Here is an 18,603-nt window from a genome sequence, read left to right on the forward strand (position 1 = left end):
CTTTTTGTGTACCTTACGCGCGGTGGCCGTGTCAGCAGCCTGGACCGGAGAATACGCGTTGGAGAGAAGTGCGTAACTGTAGGCGCGCAAAAAAGCGCTTAAGTCATCAGATGCAAAAAATAAGTTTTCTACAACACTGATTTATAAAATGGGAAGCCAGGATGATGGCCGCCAGGGTGCACGGCTTGTAAGAGCTCTGCTACCTGAGCTTTGCTACTTGAAAGCATTATTCTGCAAACAAAGTTGTTTTTTTTTTTCAATATTATCACTTGAGAACCTTGGTACATTAAGGATCCATGGCAAAGACCAGAAACAAAAACCGAAATGATCCAGAAACCATCAAAGAGTTGAATGAACATGAGGAGGAAGGCACCGACTGAGAGCTTTTCGCACTGAAACATCCGAAAACTTCGGGACACTGAAAAAAGAAACGAGTGATCTGAGAGCTGACCTTGGGGACATCAAGGAAAGAATGGAAACTGTTGAGCAAAGGGTTTCCGACTGCGAGGATAATGAGAGGAACGTCACGTTCGTGATGCCTCACATGTTGCATGTGCAAAAGCGGTTGAAAGAAAAATGCGAGGATTTGGAAAGTCGCTCAAGAAGAAATAACATAAGGATTTATTCAGTGCCAGAGAGAAGTGAGGGAAATAACATGATTGAATTTGTGGCGAAACTGACGAGGGAGAAACTGGATGTCAACACTGAGCTCCACATTGAGCATGCGCATAGAACACCTGCGCCAAAGCAAGGACAGAATCCTCATTCCCGTTCAATAGTGGTGTGTTTCCAGAGTCATGTCACAAAACAAAATGTGCTTAGGTCTGCATGGACCAAAAAAATCGTCCAGCTGGACAAATCAAGAATCTACTTTGATGAAGACTTCACTCCATCAGTCTTTAAGGAACGCGGGAAGTACAGAGACGTGCGTAAAGTACTACGAGAAAGGAAAATACGGCATCACATCTTGTTTCCAGCCAGACTGAAAATATTCTGTGAGGATGGTAAAATTAAAGTGTTTGATGACCTGACAGCCGCCGCGGAAGGCCTGCGTGAATTTGGTATTTCAATGGATTTACCAGCGGAGGTTCCAGATTTGGACGCAATGCTTCACGCAACGAGCTGGCAGACAACCGGTTCCTGCAGGAAGAGGACACCTGAGACCGAGACGATGGATGCTGTGAAAGCTTTGCTGGGACGCAAGAATTTCATTGGAAATACTCGATAAGTAGATTAAAATCCAAGAACGACGCACGCGGTGCGCATAAGGTAACAATCAACTTTTTCATCTCTCGCATCACAAACTTTCCGTTGGCTTTGGTTTATGCTACACCGCAAGATTATTTGAGACAATTGAGTTGATGATTGATGATGACTGAACAATCGAGAAGCCCAATGCTGGGATCAAATGACAATTATTCTTTAAAAATACATAATTTTGAAGCAGACCTTGATCTAGAATAGAATGTTTGATTTAAGTTCGTTTTCTTGTAACTATTATAGCGAGGAAGAATTTAATTTAAAAATGGGAACTCGCTGTAATTTTTCTTTGATACATTTTAATTGCAGAAGTTTATATGCAAACGTAAATAAAATTGATGAATATTTGAATACGTTGAAATATCAGTTTAATGTCATCGCTTTTTCTGAGATCTGGTTAAATATAGAAAAGGGTGCGGATGTAGGTTTGAATGGTTATAAATTGTTTCACGTTGATCGACCAGGGAAAAGAGCTGGCGGTGTAGCATTGATTTAAAGAGAAGTTTACTGAATTAATTGATTGTAACTCATCAAACAAAACAATGCTGTTATTTGGGGATTTTAATATCGATTTTATAAATCCACACAATCTTACAACGATCAATGATTTCTTGAACGAAATGCACAGTAGATGCTTGTTTCCAGCTATAACCCAGCCCACCAGTGTCATGCATTACTGCAACGTTAATTGACAATATCTTTTTTAATGATATCGATATTATCCTTCATAGCGGTTTATTAGTCACAGATCTCAGTGACTGATCACTTGCCCATTTTCATAGTTTGTAGACTAAAAGGAAATAAGAGGAAATAAACTCATTTAGAAATGATCTGTAGCCAAGATTGGGGAAAGGTGTATGTGCCAGATGTAAATAAGTCTTACAATGAATTTGTAAACACTTTTGTAAATCTCTATAATAAAAATTGCCCACTAAAATTGTGTAAAAAGAATAATACGTTTGAAAAAAGCCATGGATAACCCCTGGGCTACAATGGTCATGTCAAAAGAAAAAGAAAATGTACAGAGACTACATGAAATCCAGAACCCAAATTCTTGACACTCAATACAAAACTTTTAAAGATAAGTTAACAAGCATATTGAGATGGGCAGAAAAAGACATTACAAAAATAAATTGGAAGACAATAAGAACAATTTAAAAGAAACCTGGAAAATTCTAAATAAGGTAATAAGACCAAATGCCCAATCAAAGAAGTTACCAGAATATTTTATGCACAATGGCAAACAAATAAATAATGAAGTTGATATAGCTAATTAATTTAATTCCCTCTTTGTGAATGTGGGAGCCAACATTGCAAACAGTTCAGACAAACATAACCCTGATCCTGACCCCAAACCCAGCCAAACAATCATAAATGACAGTTCTGAAAGTGGAGGGAGTAGAATTCTACGATCACTGTACCTTACAAAATCACAGAATGTGAGATTTTCACTGTTGTACAAAAATGTAAAAATAAGTCTTCAGTGGACTGTGATGGGTTAGGAATGATTATTTACAGAAATCATTTGATACTGTAAATCATAAATTATTGTTGGCAAAACTAAATAATTATGGTATAAGAGGGCAGGTGTATAAATGGTTGGAAAGCTATCTAAACAACAGACAACAATATGTTCAAATAAACAATCAGAAATCTGAGTGTAAAGCAATTACAGTATATCAGGAATTCCACAAGGTTCAGTAATTGGGCCAAAACTTTTCATTTTATTTCTTAATGATATTAATGAGATCAGCAAAAACATAGATTTTCTTTTATTTGCAGATGACACTACCGTGTACAAAACTGTATCTGATCCAGAAACATTAATTCGTGATATGGGAACTGAAATGACATATTTAAAAACATGGTTTGACAGGAATGATCTAAATTGGAAAAAAACAAAAAGTATGATTTTTGGGGGACAAAACACCATGGAGATCAGAAGATTACCATTGGCGATACAGCTATTGAAAATGTTTCAAAAATAAAAATTTTCGGAGTCATGCTAGATGATAAAATGAATTGGAAGAGTCACATTGAATACATAAAGAAAAAAAATAAGTAAATGTATTGGCATATTACATAAAGTAAAGTATACTTTTGATGAAAGAGCATTGTTTACAATTTATACATCTCTAATTGCCCCATATTTCACATACTGTATTGAGATCTGGGGTAATGCATGCAAAAGTTTTACTGACAAAGTTTTCCTGCTCCAAAAGAAAGCCATAAGAATTATAAATCACAAAGGTCCAAGACACCACACAAATGAACTTTTCATTGAAGGTAATATTTTGAAATTTGCAGATTTTTTTCAGTTAAAAATTGTCTTGGCCATGTGGAAAATCAAAAACAAATTAGTTCCAGAGCACATTTATAATAAATTTATATTAATCACAGATGTAAACAGCAGGAGGAAAGGAAACTTTTGTGTACCATTTGCTCGCACTTCACTCAAACAGAGAGGTTTTGTTGTCACTGGGATCAGGTTGTGGAATTCAATTGGATGACAATTTAAAAACTTGTCACACTATTGTTCAAATTAAACACATTTATAAAATGTTGTTGATTGAAAATGACAGTCATCTGTAAATCAAATATACATTAAACTATTGACATCTGTAACAAACAAAATTGTTTTTCTGTTTTTTGTTTTTTTTTTTCTCTCTCTCTTTTTTTGTTTTTTTTGTTACAAACAATTCCATCCATCCATCTTCTTCCGCTTTATCCGGGGCCGGGTCGCGGAGGCAGCAGTCTCAGCAGAGATGCCCAGACCTCCCGATCCACGCACACCTCCTCCAGCTGTTCTGGGGGGACCCCGAGGCGACACCAGGCCAGCTCAGAGACATAGTCCCTCTAACGTGTCCTGGGCCTTCCACAAGGCTTCTTCCCAATAGGACATGCCTGAAACACCCCCCGAGGGAGGCGACCAGGAGGCATCTGAAACAGATGCCCGAGCCACCTCAGCTGGCTCCTTTCGACGTGAAGGAGCAGCGACTCTACTCCGAGCTCCTCCCGGGTGACTGAGGTTCTCACCCTATCTCGAAGGGTGCGCCCAGCCACCCTGCGAAGGGAACTCATTTGGGCCACCTGTATCCGCGATCATGTCCTTTCGGTCATTACCCAAATTTCATGACCATAGGTGAGGATAGGAACGTAGATCGATCGGTAAATTGAGAGCTTTGCCCCCCGACTCAGCTTCCTCTTCACCACAACAGTCCGATACAGCGACCGCATCACTGCTGACGCCGCACCGATCCGTCTATCGATCTCACGCTCCATCCTACCCTCACTCGTGAACAAGACCCCGAGATACTTGAACTCCTCCACTTGAGGCAAGGACTCTCCACCGACCCAGAGAGGGGAAGCCACCTTTTTCCGGTGGAGAACCATGGCCTCAGATTTAGAGCTGCTGATCCTCATCCCGGCCGCTTCACACTCGGCTGCAAACCGCCCCAGTGCACGCTGAAGGTCCTGATTTGAGGAAGCCAACAGAACAACATCATCTGCAAACAGCAGAGATGATATCCTGAGGTTCCCAAATCGGACCCCCTCCGGTCCCTGGCTGCACCTAGAAATTCTGTCAATAAAAGTAATGAACAGAACCGGTGACAAAGGGCAGCCCTGGCGGAGACCAACATGCACTGGGAACAGGTCTGACTTACTGCCGGCAATGCGAACCAGGCTCCTGCTGCGGTCATACAGGAAACGGACAGCCGTTAGCAAAGGGCCCCGGACCCCATACTCCCGCAGCACCCCCCACAGGGCACCACGAGGGACACGGTCGAAGCCTTCTCCAGATCCACAAAGCCCATGTGGACTGGTTGGGCGAACTCCCACAAACCCTCGAGCACCCGATGAAGGGTATAGAGCTGGTCCAGTGTGCCGCGACCGGGAATCCGAGGTTCGACAATCAGCCGGATCCTCCTCTCCAGCACCCTGGAGTAGACCTTGATGAGGAGTGTGATCCCTCCGTAGTTGGAGCACACCCTCCGATCCCCCTTCTTAAAGAGAGGGACCACCACCCCGGTCTGCCAATCCAGAGGCACTGTCCCCAACTGCCACGCGATGTTGCAGAGACGTGTCAACCAAGACAGTCCTACAACATCCAGAGACTTAAGGTACTCAGGACGAATCTCATCCACCCCCGGAGCCCTGCCCCCGAGGAGCTTTTCAACCACCTCGGTGACTTCAGCCCGGGTGATGGGCGAGTCCGCCTCTGAGTCCCCAGCCTCTGCTTCCTCATCGGAAAACGTGACAGTGGGATTGAGGAGACCCTCGAAGTACTCCTTCCACCGCCCGACAACATCCCCAGTTGAGGTCAGCAGCCCCCCCCCCTGCACTGTAAACAGTGTTGGTGAAGCACTGCTTCCCCCTCCTGAGGCGCCCTAACGGTTTGCCAGAATCTCTTCGAGGCCGACCGATAGTCCTCCTCCATGGCTTCTCTGAACTCCTCCCAGACCCGAGTTTTTGCCTCTGCGACTGTGCAGGCTGCAGCACGCTTGGCCTGCCGGTACCTCTCGGCTGCCTCCGGAGTCCTACCCGCCAAAAAGGCCAGGTAGGTCTCCTTCTTTAGCTTGACAGCATCCCTTACTTCCGGGCGCCACCACCGGGTTCGGGGATTGCCGCCGCGACAGGCACCAGAGACTTTACGGCCACAGCTGCGAGTGGCCGGATCGACAATGGAGGAGGAGAACATGGTCCACTCGGACTCCATGTCTCCCACCTCCTTCGAGATCTGGGAGAAGCTCATCCGGAGGTGGGAGTTGATGACCCCACTGACGGAGGGATCCACCAGACGTTCCCAACAGACCCTCACCACACGTTTGGGCCTGCCAGGTCTGACCGGCTTCCTCCCCGCCAGCGGATCCAGCTCACCACCAGGTGGTGATTGGTTGACAGCTCAGCCCCTCTCTTCACCCGAGTGTCCGAGACACGCGGCCGGAGATCAGGTGATGCAACTACAAAGTCGATCATCGACCTCCGGCCTAGAGTGTCCTGGTGCCACATGCACTTATGGACACCCTTGTGCTCGAACATGGTGTTCGTTATGGACAAACTGTAACTAGCACAGAAGTCCAATAACAAAACACCACTCGGGTTTAGATCGGGGAGGCCGTTCTTCCCAATCACCCCTGTCCAGGTCTCACTGTCGCAGCCCACGTGGGCATTGAAGTCCCCCAGTAGAACAATGGAGTCCCCAGTCGGGACACCGTCTAGTACCCTTCCTAGGGACTCTAAGAAGGCCGGGTACTCTGCACCGATGTTGGGCCCGTAGGCCGAAACAACGGTGAGAGACCTGTCCCCAACCCGAAGGCGTAGGGACGCGACCCTCTCGTTCACTGGGGTAAACTCCAACACGTGGCGGCTGAGCTGGGGGGCAATAAGCAAGCCCACCCTAGCCCGCCGCCTCTCCCCGCGGGCAACGCCAGAGAAGTGGAGCGTCCAGCCTCTCTCCAGGAGTTGGGATCCAGAGCCCAAGCTGTGCGTGGAGGTGAGCCCGACTATATCTAGCCGGTACCTCTGAACCTCCCGCTCAAGCTCCTTCCCACCCAGCGAGGTGACGTTCCATGTCCCAACAGCCAGAAGCTGTGGACGCGGACCGGGCCGCCGAGGCAACCCCCCTCGACCGCCACCCAATCCTCTCTGCACCCGACCCCTACGGATCCCTCTGCGGATGGTGGGTCCACAAGAGGGCGGGCCCATGTCGTCCTTTCGGGCTAGGCCCGGCCGGGCCCCGTGGGCATAGGCCGGGCCTGTTACAAACAATTGATTTGGTGATGTTGTGCCTGTTATAATGTAAAAAAAAATCTCTCAGAATTGATTGGCGACCATCTACTTGGACATTCTTTTACTGAACAAAAAGGGGCATGTATAATAAGACTCGGTCTTCAACATGCTCCTATTCTGACGTGAAAATTACTGACTATCAATTACAATGCAGAAATTGCAAACAGATCACATGGAACAATAAATTTGATTTGATTGATTGATTGAACTTCCAAGTTTATTATGAAGGTATTGCAAGTTGGACAAACAAAACCATTTGTATATAAAAGCACAAAGTATTCATGTTTGGAGTTATTTAAAGTTACATACATGTACATATCTTTGATTAAAACCCAAAGTATTTAGTGGAAGTTGGTTTTTCCTTTGCAACTTTAAACTGCCACATACTTATAAGAGGGAAGCAGACCTCAACACAGCAAAGGTTTTCTACACGATGCCTGAATAAAACATGCTTTTTTGCCACTAGCTTGCATTGGTTCATATTCAGGTTTTTTTTTGCAGACAGGAGATTTCATGTAAAAGTTTTTTAAATTGGTGACTTTTTGAGGCAAGATTCTTCAGATATGGACCAAAGAATTTCCTGTTTTTGTGCAGGAGGCGATTCACAGACTCAGGCCTGTCAATCCAGTAAATCTGTCCATCTCCAGCCGAACAGACACGGGGGTCCATGCACTCTCTAACTCTGCTCACTTTGATTTCCAACGCAAAGCAGACAAGCCGCCGTTCACAGAGGACGTTCTCGTTCAGGCTCTCAACTTTCACCTCAAGACCGAGCAAATCAGGTGAGAATGGATCAAATTAAATGTGACACAGGAAAAATCATGTATATGTCTAAACCTGCTTCATTATTTTACTTGAGAGAGTTACCATATGTTACAAGGAATTTGTACTTTCTGGTCTTTCCCTCAATTTCATTTGAGAACATTACAATTGTTCACAAATGGCTTCTTTATTGTTGGTTTTGTTTTAGAGCTCATGAGTCAGGAAGAGAGATAGACATAATAAATGTAGACTGGACATTAGGGATGTAACAATTAATCGTAGGGCAGTTAAAAATTGATTCATAGGTATAACGATTCACATCGATTCTGTGAAAATTGAATCGCAGTACTTTTTTTAACCAGCAGAGGGCGCTACCCAGGAGTGTTGGCGGCGAGTGAAATCTGCTAATACTTTCTTTCTGGCAATCTTCTACTCTTAAACATGTTCATAAATGATTCCTTACCCCTTTAGCACCGAAAGAATATCTATAATATTACGTGAATAACTGTAAAAGTCACGGTTTTCTATTAGCTCTGTCTGCTAGCATGGCATCTCTTCTTCACTGCAAAATATCTGCATGCCAACCGACCACTGGGTTACCAGCGCCCTCTGCTGGTTCAAACAAATATCTGACCTAAATACAGTAAAATGACTTTTTTTTTTTTTAAAGTCCAATTGTTAAGGCACAAAATACATTTTCAGTTGCACTTTTAAAAAGAAAAAGAACTATTATGCAGTTTTGTAATGTTTACTATAGAACCAGAATTTAAATAATAAGCTTCTTCTTCATTTGTATTATTCCTTTATTTATTTCATTTAAGATTTATTTTTTGTTAAATTGCATTGTTTTGAATATTTTATCAAGGGATTCTTTTGACAAAAGAATTTTCCCAAAAAAAATAAAGGAATATTTTTCAGTCATTTATATACAGTCCCATTTTGTAAAATAAATCGTGAGAGAATCGTATCGTGAACCCAGTATCGTGAATCGAATCGTATCGGGAGTTGAGTGAATCGTTACATCCCTACTGGACATATCTATCTAAAGTTAATCTAAAGAGACCTTCCCCAGTAAATAGAATGTCACTGGTTTAGAGAAGTACATGTGTATCTGGTAGAAGGGCTCCTACAAACAGATTCAATCATGCTTTTGTTTTTTTTACCTGATCTACAAGTTCACCTCCAGGGATTTTAAAGGAAGCTAAAGTTTGATATAGGTTTGGGCTTCTTTTATGCGGAAATCATCCTCATTGGGTTTTTCCACATCTCACTCATATAATCCCTTGAATACACTTGAGTGCGTCAGTTAAAGACTGCTTTGGTTTGGATTGCAGCAATCATTTGTTTTTGATCCAGCCTTGGCCTTTAGCAAGGGAGTGCAGCGGGCTAAGGAGAGACAAAGAAAGAGACAGCTATGGTACAAATAGTGAAAGATTAAGCACCAAAGTGGACAATTGTCCACAGACTGAAAATGAAGTGTGTAAAACAGAGTGAGGCACACATAGTGTGGAGACGAAGCTCCCAAGCTCCCAGCATCCGCTAATCCTCCAACCTGCCGAGAGAAGGTTAGAAAGGATTATCCCTGCTCTGCTTTTGGGTCTATAGCATCCGTTACTACACACACACACACACACACACACACACACACACACACACACACACACACACACACACACACACACACACACACACACACTCAGGCACACAAAAAGTTTCAATCCAGGAAGATGAATGCATGTTCCTAAATGTTGTTTTTGACCCTTTTATCTTCAAAATGTTTAATCGTTTTTTCCAAACGTATCCCTGGGAATTTAATAATGCATTTCCTGACCCTCTTAAGTCTTTTTTATTTTTTATTTCATAAACAGAAATGCTTACAAAAACTACAAATATGGGCCATATGGTGCTTGGTGAGCAGCACTGCTGTTTCAAAGATTAAGAAATCTTAAGGTTTCAGCAACTACACAAAAGTAGTAAATGGCAGAGCATAGTTTCTGTGTGTACACTCGGTGAGTAATTATATCTGACCTTCACTCATACAGGCCTTGTCTCTTAATAAAGTAGCTTACTAATTGCATATGTGGGAAATGCTGCAGAGACACTCTGGTTGATATTGAATGATATGCCCTTCCTACACACGTCTCACCATTCACTCAGTGTACAATGTAGAGACTTACTCTACATATTAATCTATGGCTTAGAGAGCTTTTCCTTCTTTATATTTACTCTCCTGTCTGTTTAATCCCCTCACAATGGTGTAGCACCTCTGGCTCATCATAAATGTGATGATAAAATAAAGTTTGGTTGTGTACTTACAGCTAGAGACAGATTCGTCTTTGTGTTTTAGATTAAAATTGCAAATATCCTCTTAAAACTTTGATGCCATTAATGTCAAAAATATGTGAAATGCAGACATGAATCAAATCAATGTTCTGCCATTTATTTAATTATTTATTGATCTAATTTTCTCAAACTTTGTGGTGGCTTTGAAGCTTAGGAGTTTTGGCTTTGAAGATGTAGACGCTTCTGAAGAAGACTGGCAGTTGACAGTCGAAACATGTCAGGAGATCAAAGTACATTTCCTAAAAAACGGTTGTCTGAATAAATATAACTAACATGTTATCCTAATGAACTTGCTGGAATTATTACGCGGAAGTCAAGGACACATCACAGCAATCGGCTATCTGAATAAATGTGACCTTAACATATAATTTTTTTTATTGTTCTATCAAGTGATTTTTCTACACACTTTAACAATTTATAAAGATGCACCATGTCTTAAACCAGGGGTGTCCAATTCCGGTCCTCGAGGGCCACTATCCAGCATGTTTTAGATGTTTCCCTCTTCCAACACATCTGATTCAAATGATCAACTCCTCATCCAGCTCTGCAGAAGCCTGATAACGATCCTAATCATTTGAATCAGGTGTGTTGGAAGAGGGAAACATCTAAAACATGCTGGATAGTGGCCCTCGAGGACCGGAATTGGACACCCCTGTCTTAAACGTTTAGAAATGATCTTATAGTGGGGCAAAAAAGTATTTAGTCAGAATCCAATTCTGCAAGTACTCCAACTTAAAAAGATGAGAGAGGCCTGTAATTTCCATCATAGGTATACCTCAACTATGAGAGACAAAATGAGAAAAAAAAAATCCATTCCCATATTTTGGGAATGTCAGGTAATAAGACCTTTTTGGACAGAGATTTACAAACACATCACCAATGTGCTGAATGTGAACATTCCATTTGAATGTGTGAACATGTATTTGGGATGTTTGTTTGATACATGGAGCATGAAGGATAAAAATCTGCTGGTGGTACTGTTGGCAGCCAGCAATAAAGCCATCTCCAGGAAATGGTTAAAAGCAGATCCTCTCACCATTGAAGAATGGATAGAAATCATCCAAGAAATGTATGTGATGGAGAAGATATCCTCGTCCCTCAGAATTGAAAAAGACATTTTACAAGGTCTGGAGCAAATCGACCAAGTACGTGAAATGGATTAGATCTGATGTGCTTTTTGTAAACCATCCCTGTTTTTGTGTGAGAGAATATGTTGGTATGAGTGGGTGTGCTCCCCAGGTATGTTCCGTTTGTTATAGTGTTCAACTGTAATACTGGCCACGTTATTCGGGAAAACTGCTGAACAGCAGGATGATGCCATGCTAAACAATGACCTAGTTCCCAAATGTGCGAGGCCATGCTTTCTGCGCTGCTGATTAATTTTTTAAGTGTGTTTGTGTGTGTGTGGTTTTGGAGCAGAAGAAAGTCGTCACTTCACGTTGGAGCAGCATCTTTAGGCAGATACAAGGGTTTCCTCTGCTAAGTGTCACACCCTATTCCCTCCCCAGAAAATAAAACCCAGTTCTTCTGGTTACACACACAAACACAGACACAGGGACATTATTACGTGTGAAATGTGAATGAAATCTTACTGGAACTCCTTTATTCTTTAATGCGGCTGCAGCTACCCTTTGTGATCCGGTAGAGTTTTTAGCACACACCAGACACATGCATGAATACACTGGCTGCAAAGTGTGAGCGTTGGAACAAACGTGTTCACCCAAAGCACAGAGAGCTAATGTGCTTTGTATAGTCACAATGCCACAATTGGCTGCAGCTCTTTGTTCCCTGAGTTACAGATGCACACAAGAAGACACTGTGTCACCAGTGCAGATGATTTCACCTGTACATGATTACTGTTTACCTTGTCATTTGTTCTCGTCGTTTATGCATTACCTCAACTTTAGCCACCATTAGCAGCCATCAGCCACTGTTAGCCACCCTTAGCCGCCGGCGTTAGTGGCTGATGGGGACTAATTAATCGGGTTACGGATTGTGTCGCAACATCTAACGGTTGGCGCCTATCATTCATGCTTTTGTCTTCACGTTTAGACTATTGTAATAGTTTGTTTTCATGTCTGAACGAGAAGATGCTGTTTTAACTGCAATTAGTGCAAAACTCTGCAGCGAGAATTCAGACCCGTACAAATAGCAGGACTCACATATCCCCTATTCTAAAAGAACTCCATTAGCTGCCAGTGTCTTATTGGATCAATTTTAAAATTCTGGTTCTAAACTTCAGAGCCTTACAGGGTCAGGCTCCTTAATACATTAGTGATCTGATCCAGCCTTAGCTCGGGCTCTGATGTCTGTGGATCAGAATCTGCTGATGGTTCCTTGCACCAGTTTTCCAGAGGAGACCTATTCCTCCAAGCTGTTGCTCCAAGGCTTTTGATTGATCTTCCACTCTCTCTTCAATTGACTCTGTTGACACCTTTAAAAGCCACCAAGCACCAACTCTCCTCCTTGCCAGATAATGGCAATTATCTGGATCAGTGATCATGGTATCACATTTTAAAGGCTTCTAAGAAGATTCTGTTGCCATCAATAACAATACTGTAGGTCCAAGAATAGAAGTAAGTAGAAGTAGAATAATCACAATCAAAAGGCACAATCTTTATCTGACCTGGATGTGACTTGGTGGGATAATTGAGGAACCAACCTGACATAATTCGGTCAAGTAAAAGTAAAGGTGATTTAGTGCCTATTTGGCCTAATGCCAGTACACGTGCAATATTTGCATTGATAATGCTGATGAAGGTTACTGTGTCTTTGCGGATTTGGATAAAGCATATGATGGGGTGCTGACAGAAGAAAGAGATGCACAAGAAAGTCAGGGGTGCTTGTAAAATATGTCAGAGTGGTACAGGACATGTCAGAAAGTCTGACAGTAGTGAGGTGTGCTGTCAGTATGAAAGGGGTTTCAAGTGATCAGCTTTTGGCTCTTGTAGGGATAGGCTCAGGCTAATAGATGAAGTCTGGATGCAGGAGGCTAGTTAAACTCTGTTTGCACATGACACAAAGATCTGTAGTGAGAGTAGGAGTTACTGGATAATTATTACCTCTGCAAAGTGCAGAGCGGATGGTTATGTTTTACCCTGCGTTTGTTTTTCTGTACGTCTGTCTGTCTGTTAGCATGTTGACTTGAAATATTACGAACGGATTCCGCCTAGACTATAGCCGATATTTATTTAAAGGCACACCATGGACTTTTTGACCTAAAGAGTTGACCCATATGAGTTATTGTAAATGATTCCTCAGGCCAGTATACAGCGCTTGACAGTATCAATGCTCCGAGCGGGGCTTCCCTCTTAAAATACTGACTGTAAGTTTGGAGGAGACGGAAAACATTTCACTTTACGGCAGGCTTGGTTATATATAGTTCCCACGTGACGTCACAACATACGGGCCATTCCCGACTGGGCGCAATTGCTGTGGGCAGCTGAAACGGGTTAGCCTCTGTTTCCAGCCAAAAGAACACAATATGGTAGTTTTGTGTTGGGTTAATGGTGCACTAATCGCCTCAATAGTTCAGTTAAACATGGATTCTTTAGTAAGGGAAGTCGGCAAGTCAGATCCTTAACTTCGGGATAAGGATTGGCTCTCAGAGCTGGGGTGCGAAGCAGGGCTGGGCTAGTGCTGTGGCTTGGCAAAGGGGGCCGAGGACTGCGTCAAGGCCAGGGAGTGAGGGGGGAGCACCACCGATGCGACAAGGAAGGCCGAGCGCCAGGACTCCAGCGGCGGGGAGAGGAGGGCGGAGGTGGCGGCTGCTCCTCCCGCCCATAGACTTTAGCCGCGGCGCGAGCCCAGCCCTGAGAGCCACTCCTTATACCGAAATTACAGGTCAACTACTGTCTGCATACACAATCAAAAGACGAAGGGAGGCTGGCCCGACTTATTGTTGATTTTTGCGACAGTGATGCAGCACTTGTGGCCACTAGGGGGCTTGTGTAAAAGTTACTGGTCTAGCGCCCCTAGTGGCCAAAAGTTACACAGTGTGCCTTTAATAAGAGCCTTAAAAGACATGGATACAAGAGTGAATAGATAGAGGCATAAACATGAGGAGATTCACATGGACTTATTACACACACACACAAGGACACACGGACTTATACATACACACGGATGTCAGCAAACGGAACTGGCTTCATCGAGGCATGAAACACCAGAGCTTTACGGGAGATGCGCGGATCATTATAAAGTTCATTTTTTACTCCTGTATAGTGGAGGTTGAACAGCTGTAGCATTGATTTGATTGACCAAAGTAAAGACTTCTATCTCTCTTCCTCGCTGCAATATCTCTCTTCTACTCTGCGGAGAGTTATTGTTGAGCTGCTGCTTCAAAACTACAATAAAAATAACAGACAAAATAGTTCCCATGTGGTCTTCAATGTTGTAGCACTGTCAGAACCCTTCCCAACCCCCAGACCTAAAGTGGAATTGAATAAAGCCCAATAAACCGGTTTTCCATGTAAACCTTGGTATTACTATTTCCATATAAACACAAAGCAGAACACTGTAGTTCCAAGTAATTTAATTCAGAATTACTAATTCCAGATTAAAAAACATCATGTAACTGTGGTCGAAATGAACTACTTGGCAAAGGTCTGCTGAGTGCTTTTCTATTAAGAGATTTGCTTCAGTTTTGTTTCTTTATTCCTTTATAGACATTTTTTATTAATATTTCCAGTGTTCAAAACACAATGTCACAGATCTCATTAACTGGCTTCAACATTCATCAAATCTCAAATGAATAGATCATGTTTTGGATGTGGTGAGATGAGAACTTCACATCATGGATGCAGCTGCTGTGAGGCTCCTTGGTCATCATGGACCACTGTTTGGGTGGGGTTTCCAGTATTGAGTTTGTTCTCTTTTTCTTAATGAAACTGAGAAAGTGCTTTGTGTGGTGGACATCAGGGACCTTGTCCTGAACATGAACTTTGTGTTGTATCAAAGCAGTGATTCTCAAAATGTGGTGCTGGGGCTGCCCTGAGGGTTCAATAATAAGCTTAGGGCGCAGCTTTTCGACCCACTGTCTTAAAGAATGATACACATTTATGATTCCTGCTAATGTTTTTGATTCTTTCAGGGTCACACACGCCCACCATGTTCCCAATGACTTCCATTCCCGATTCTGTGTTCAGTCTCGAACTTACGTCTACCGGATAGTGCTGGGCCTCGGCCACTACTCTCTGTTTCCCCTCACAGAGTGCGATTTATGCTGGAGCCGCTGCATCACGTGAGTGTATAGAACTCCACCCATAAAGCCATTTACTCACTCATGTTTTTGTTTGTTTCTTCTGTCTTCAGTGCAGCAATGTGCATGATGCGATCATTTTTTGTTTTTTTTAAGTAAAAATCAGTACAGCTTGGTTGAGATGACGCACAAATACTCAGTCAATGAGCGCACGTCAAGTCTTGCAGAAACAATAGCACATTAAACACATGAATAATCCACATGTGCCACGTCTAAACTGCAAATTAGGGACAGTCAAGCCGAGTGTTTCATCTGAGCAGACGTCCCTATACCTGACAAAGTGCTCTAAGGGAGAACAGAGGCAGGATGCAACGTTTAGATCATGCTTTCATAGCACCAAGCACAACATATATGTTTGAAAATTGGTCAGCTCTTCTTCTTCTCACTTTTCTTTTTTTTTTTTGGTGGATAAGTAGGCCAAGAGAAGCTGCAGGCTGCTACACATGCAAAGCTACACACCCACATTTTACTCTGACTGTGGATTTTCTACTCACTCATTTCCTTTCCCTTTCTCCGCCTCTTCTTTTCCCCCCCATTTCTTTCCTTTTTCCTCCTAATTTGTCTTTCTAAAGCTCAGCTTGTTTCCATCGCCCACACGTTCAACATACTTCTGTATGTAGTGCAATATTTTCACCACAGAAAGACTGCCAGTACTACAAACGCTGAGTCCTATTTTAGACTTATTTTAAAGGCTTCATTTGGAGAGAAATTTGACCATTATTGTCATTTTAGCTAAGCAATATTGTTATTTTGCATGTTATCTTACAGTTTTATGAGTTACCAGATGACATATGATCAGTTATATAGTTTTAAATAGCAGGTGTATATACAATCAAAATGTCATCATCTACGTTTTGTTTTCCCACGGCTTTCCAAGGAATTTGGCATCTACAAAGACAAACCTAATCACAATGTAATGGAGCACAGAAAATTGCCGGCAGTTGTTCTGGACTTGTGAGTCAAAATAAGAAATATTTGGCTATAGCAAAAAGCAGTTTCTATGCCAGCACTGCAGTACAATAATAATAATAATAATGAGTCTGCCCAAAACTGCGTCACAGATTTAAAGTATTCACTTCGGGTTTAACAACTTCAGAGACTTTTCCACATCTTCATTTATGATTAACTCTCACATCTTTAGTTTAATATTAAAGCATTAAGAATTTAATTAGCGCTCAAGTCGGCACTCTCCCTTTTTCTTCCCTTTATCTCTCTGTCAGATCCATTCTAAGCTGTGAAAGACGAGCAGGATTCTGAAGAGTGTCGGGTCGCAGCTCGCTCTCACTCTCTGCTTTAAATAAGGAGTAGAATTTATTACCAGCAGCTATTTTCATTTGAACTTTCATAGTTTCAAAGCCTTTCAAAGCAGACAAAGTCAAAGAAACCTGCAAATGAAAGAATATGAGCAAAACATCCTTTGTGTTAACAGTCTTCATTTGAATTCAGGGAGCTGAATGTGGCAGCGATGCGTGAGGCCGCTGACTTCCTGGTTGGGACTCATGACTTCAGCAGCTTCAGGGCCGTCAACTCGGATCTGCCCTTCAGAAACCCTGTGAAGACACTAGATGTTGTCTCTATTCAACCAGGAAGCTCCTTTGCACAGGTTCACTTCCACAGGTATCCAATCACACAAAAAAGTATTGACTTTAAAATACATGGGCTTCTGGGTTTTTTAGTGCCTGGTAGCGACTAATCCATTTAACAATTGTAATTGAAAACATCTGTTGCTGTTGTAATCGTAATTGAATTGTATTTAAGTTCAGATATTAGAATATACAAAAATAATAATACCAATATTTTCATCGATAAGGAAGCCTAACAAGGTACTGAAGAAATGAGAAACAAATTTGATAATAGATAATTAGTGTATTTTACAGCTGATTTATGACATGGATCGAACTGACCCGTTATCAAAAAATATGCTAACACAAGAGAAAGGTTAAGTTTTATGGGGTTATTTTTTTCAGGCTCTGTTATTGTGATTAATTGAATTTGAACTTAGGTAATTGAGAACATAATTATAATTGACTTACAAAGGAAAAATTATAATTGGAATTTTAATTTGAATTGGAAAAAATGTCGGGCACCGTAATCATAATTGAATTGTAATTGAACATGGATAATTGAAGATGTGATTATAATTGAAAAATGTAATTGACCCCAATCCTGGTGCGTATTGAGCTAAAACTGTGTTTAGCACATGAGCACTCAATCAGCTGTGTGTGTGTGGGTGTGTGTAGATGTGACAAATCTGCAGCATTATGCCAAAATTTACTAAAACATGCACAAAGTATGAAGTGAGCTTTAGTTCCACCATAAAGGTTAAAGCACTTCGTAAACCAAGTGTGCTTGTTTGGTAAGTAGGTTAATGCACATTAGACAATGTGGTTTTTGACTTATCTTTATCAAAGATTAAAAAGCTTGGTTTTGTGAGATTACTTGTCCATGGGGTTTGCTCTGTTGCCCAAATACTTCTTCTGTAAGCTTTAATTATTTGCCCCAAAAACATGGATGACAGTATGAATGTAGATCAGTCGTCAGCAGTGGGGCAACACATATGGGTTACCAGTACAAACTAACATCCTTCTCATGTCTTACTCTCTTTATTTCAATGCTGCAACACACTCAAGCTTCAGAAGAAACTCTGTGATGAATATTTGAAGACACAAAGGAGAAACTACATTTTTTATCACAAAACAGGGATGTCTGGTTGAGATCTTTAGTTTTTTGGGGTTTTTTTTCTTTTGCGCCTCCTGAAATAGTCCATTTTCTCATATCAGCTGCATGGCTAACTTTTGGTCAATGGTAAAAATTAATCTGCTGACAAGGGAAATAATTCAGCTTCAAAGGGATCAGCATGAGGAGTGTGTAGAAGGCATTTCTGAAAATGGACTACTCTTTCACAGCCTGCAGTGGTATGGATTTGATTTAGTATAAAAATAAAAAATAAAAAATTTTTCCTCTTACCCTCCTAAACTGTAGTTGTCAATTACATCAGCTACAAAAATAAAAAGAGAGGTTTGTTACGTGCACAGGAGGAATTCTGTTGATTAGGATTTTTTTTAGCTTCAATCAATGTTTTCAACAGATTTTGGTGGTTGCTTTGGTTCAAGTGTTACAAATTTGATGAAATGGATACAAAGACTTTAGATCTCATCACTCCATCCATTCATTACTGTGAGATCTCC

At 42.0% G+C, this 18,603-nt stretch overlaps 1 protein-coding gene across 1 annotated transcript in view; it reads left to right on the forward strand.

Annotated features, from left to right (window-relative positions):
- pusl1 (pseudouridine synthase like 1) overlaps positions 1-18,603 on the forward strand; it is a 34,312-nt gene that overhangs the window by 7,422 nt on the left and 8,287 nt on the right. Inside the window, 3 exon segments of the mRNA XM_028446967.1 lie at positions 7,645-7,832; positions 15,248-15,397; positions 16,862-17,032. Coding sequence (XP_028302768.1) covers positions 7,645-7,832; positions 15,248-15,397; positions 16,862-17,032 — 509 coding nt within the window.

This window comes from Gouania willdenowi, chromosome 5 (genome assembly GCF_900634775.1).
Source record: "Gouania willdenowi chromosome 5, fGouWil2.1, whole genome shotgun sequence".
Taxonomy (NCBI): Eukaryota; Metazoa; Chordata; class Actinopteri; order Blenniiformes; family Gobiesocidae; genus Gouania; species Gouania willdenowi.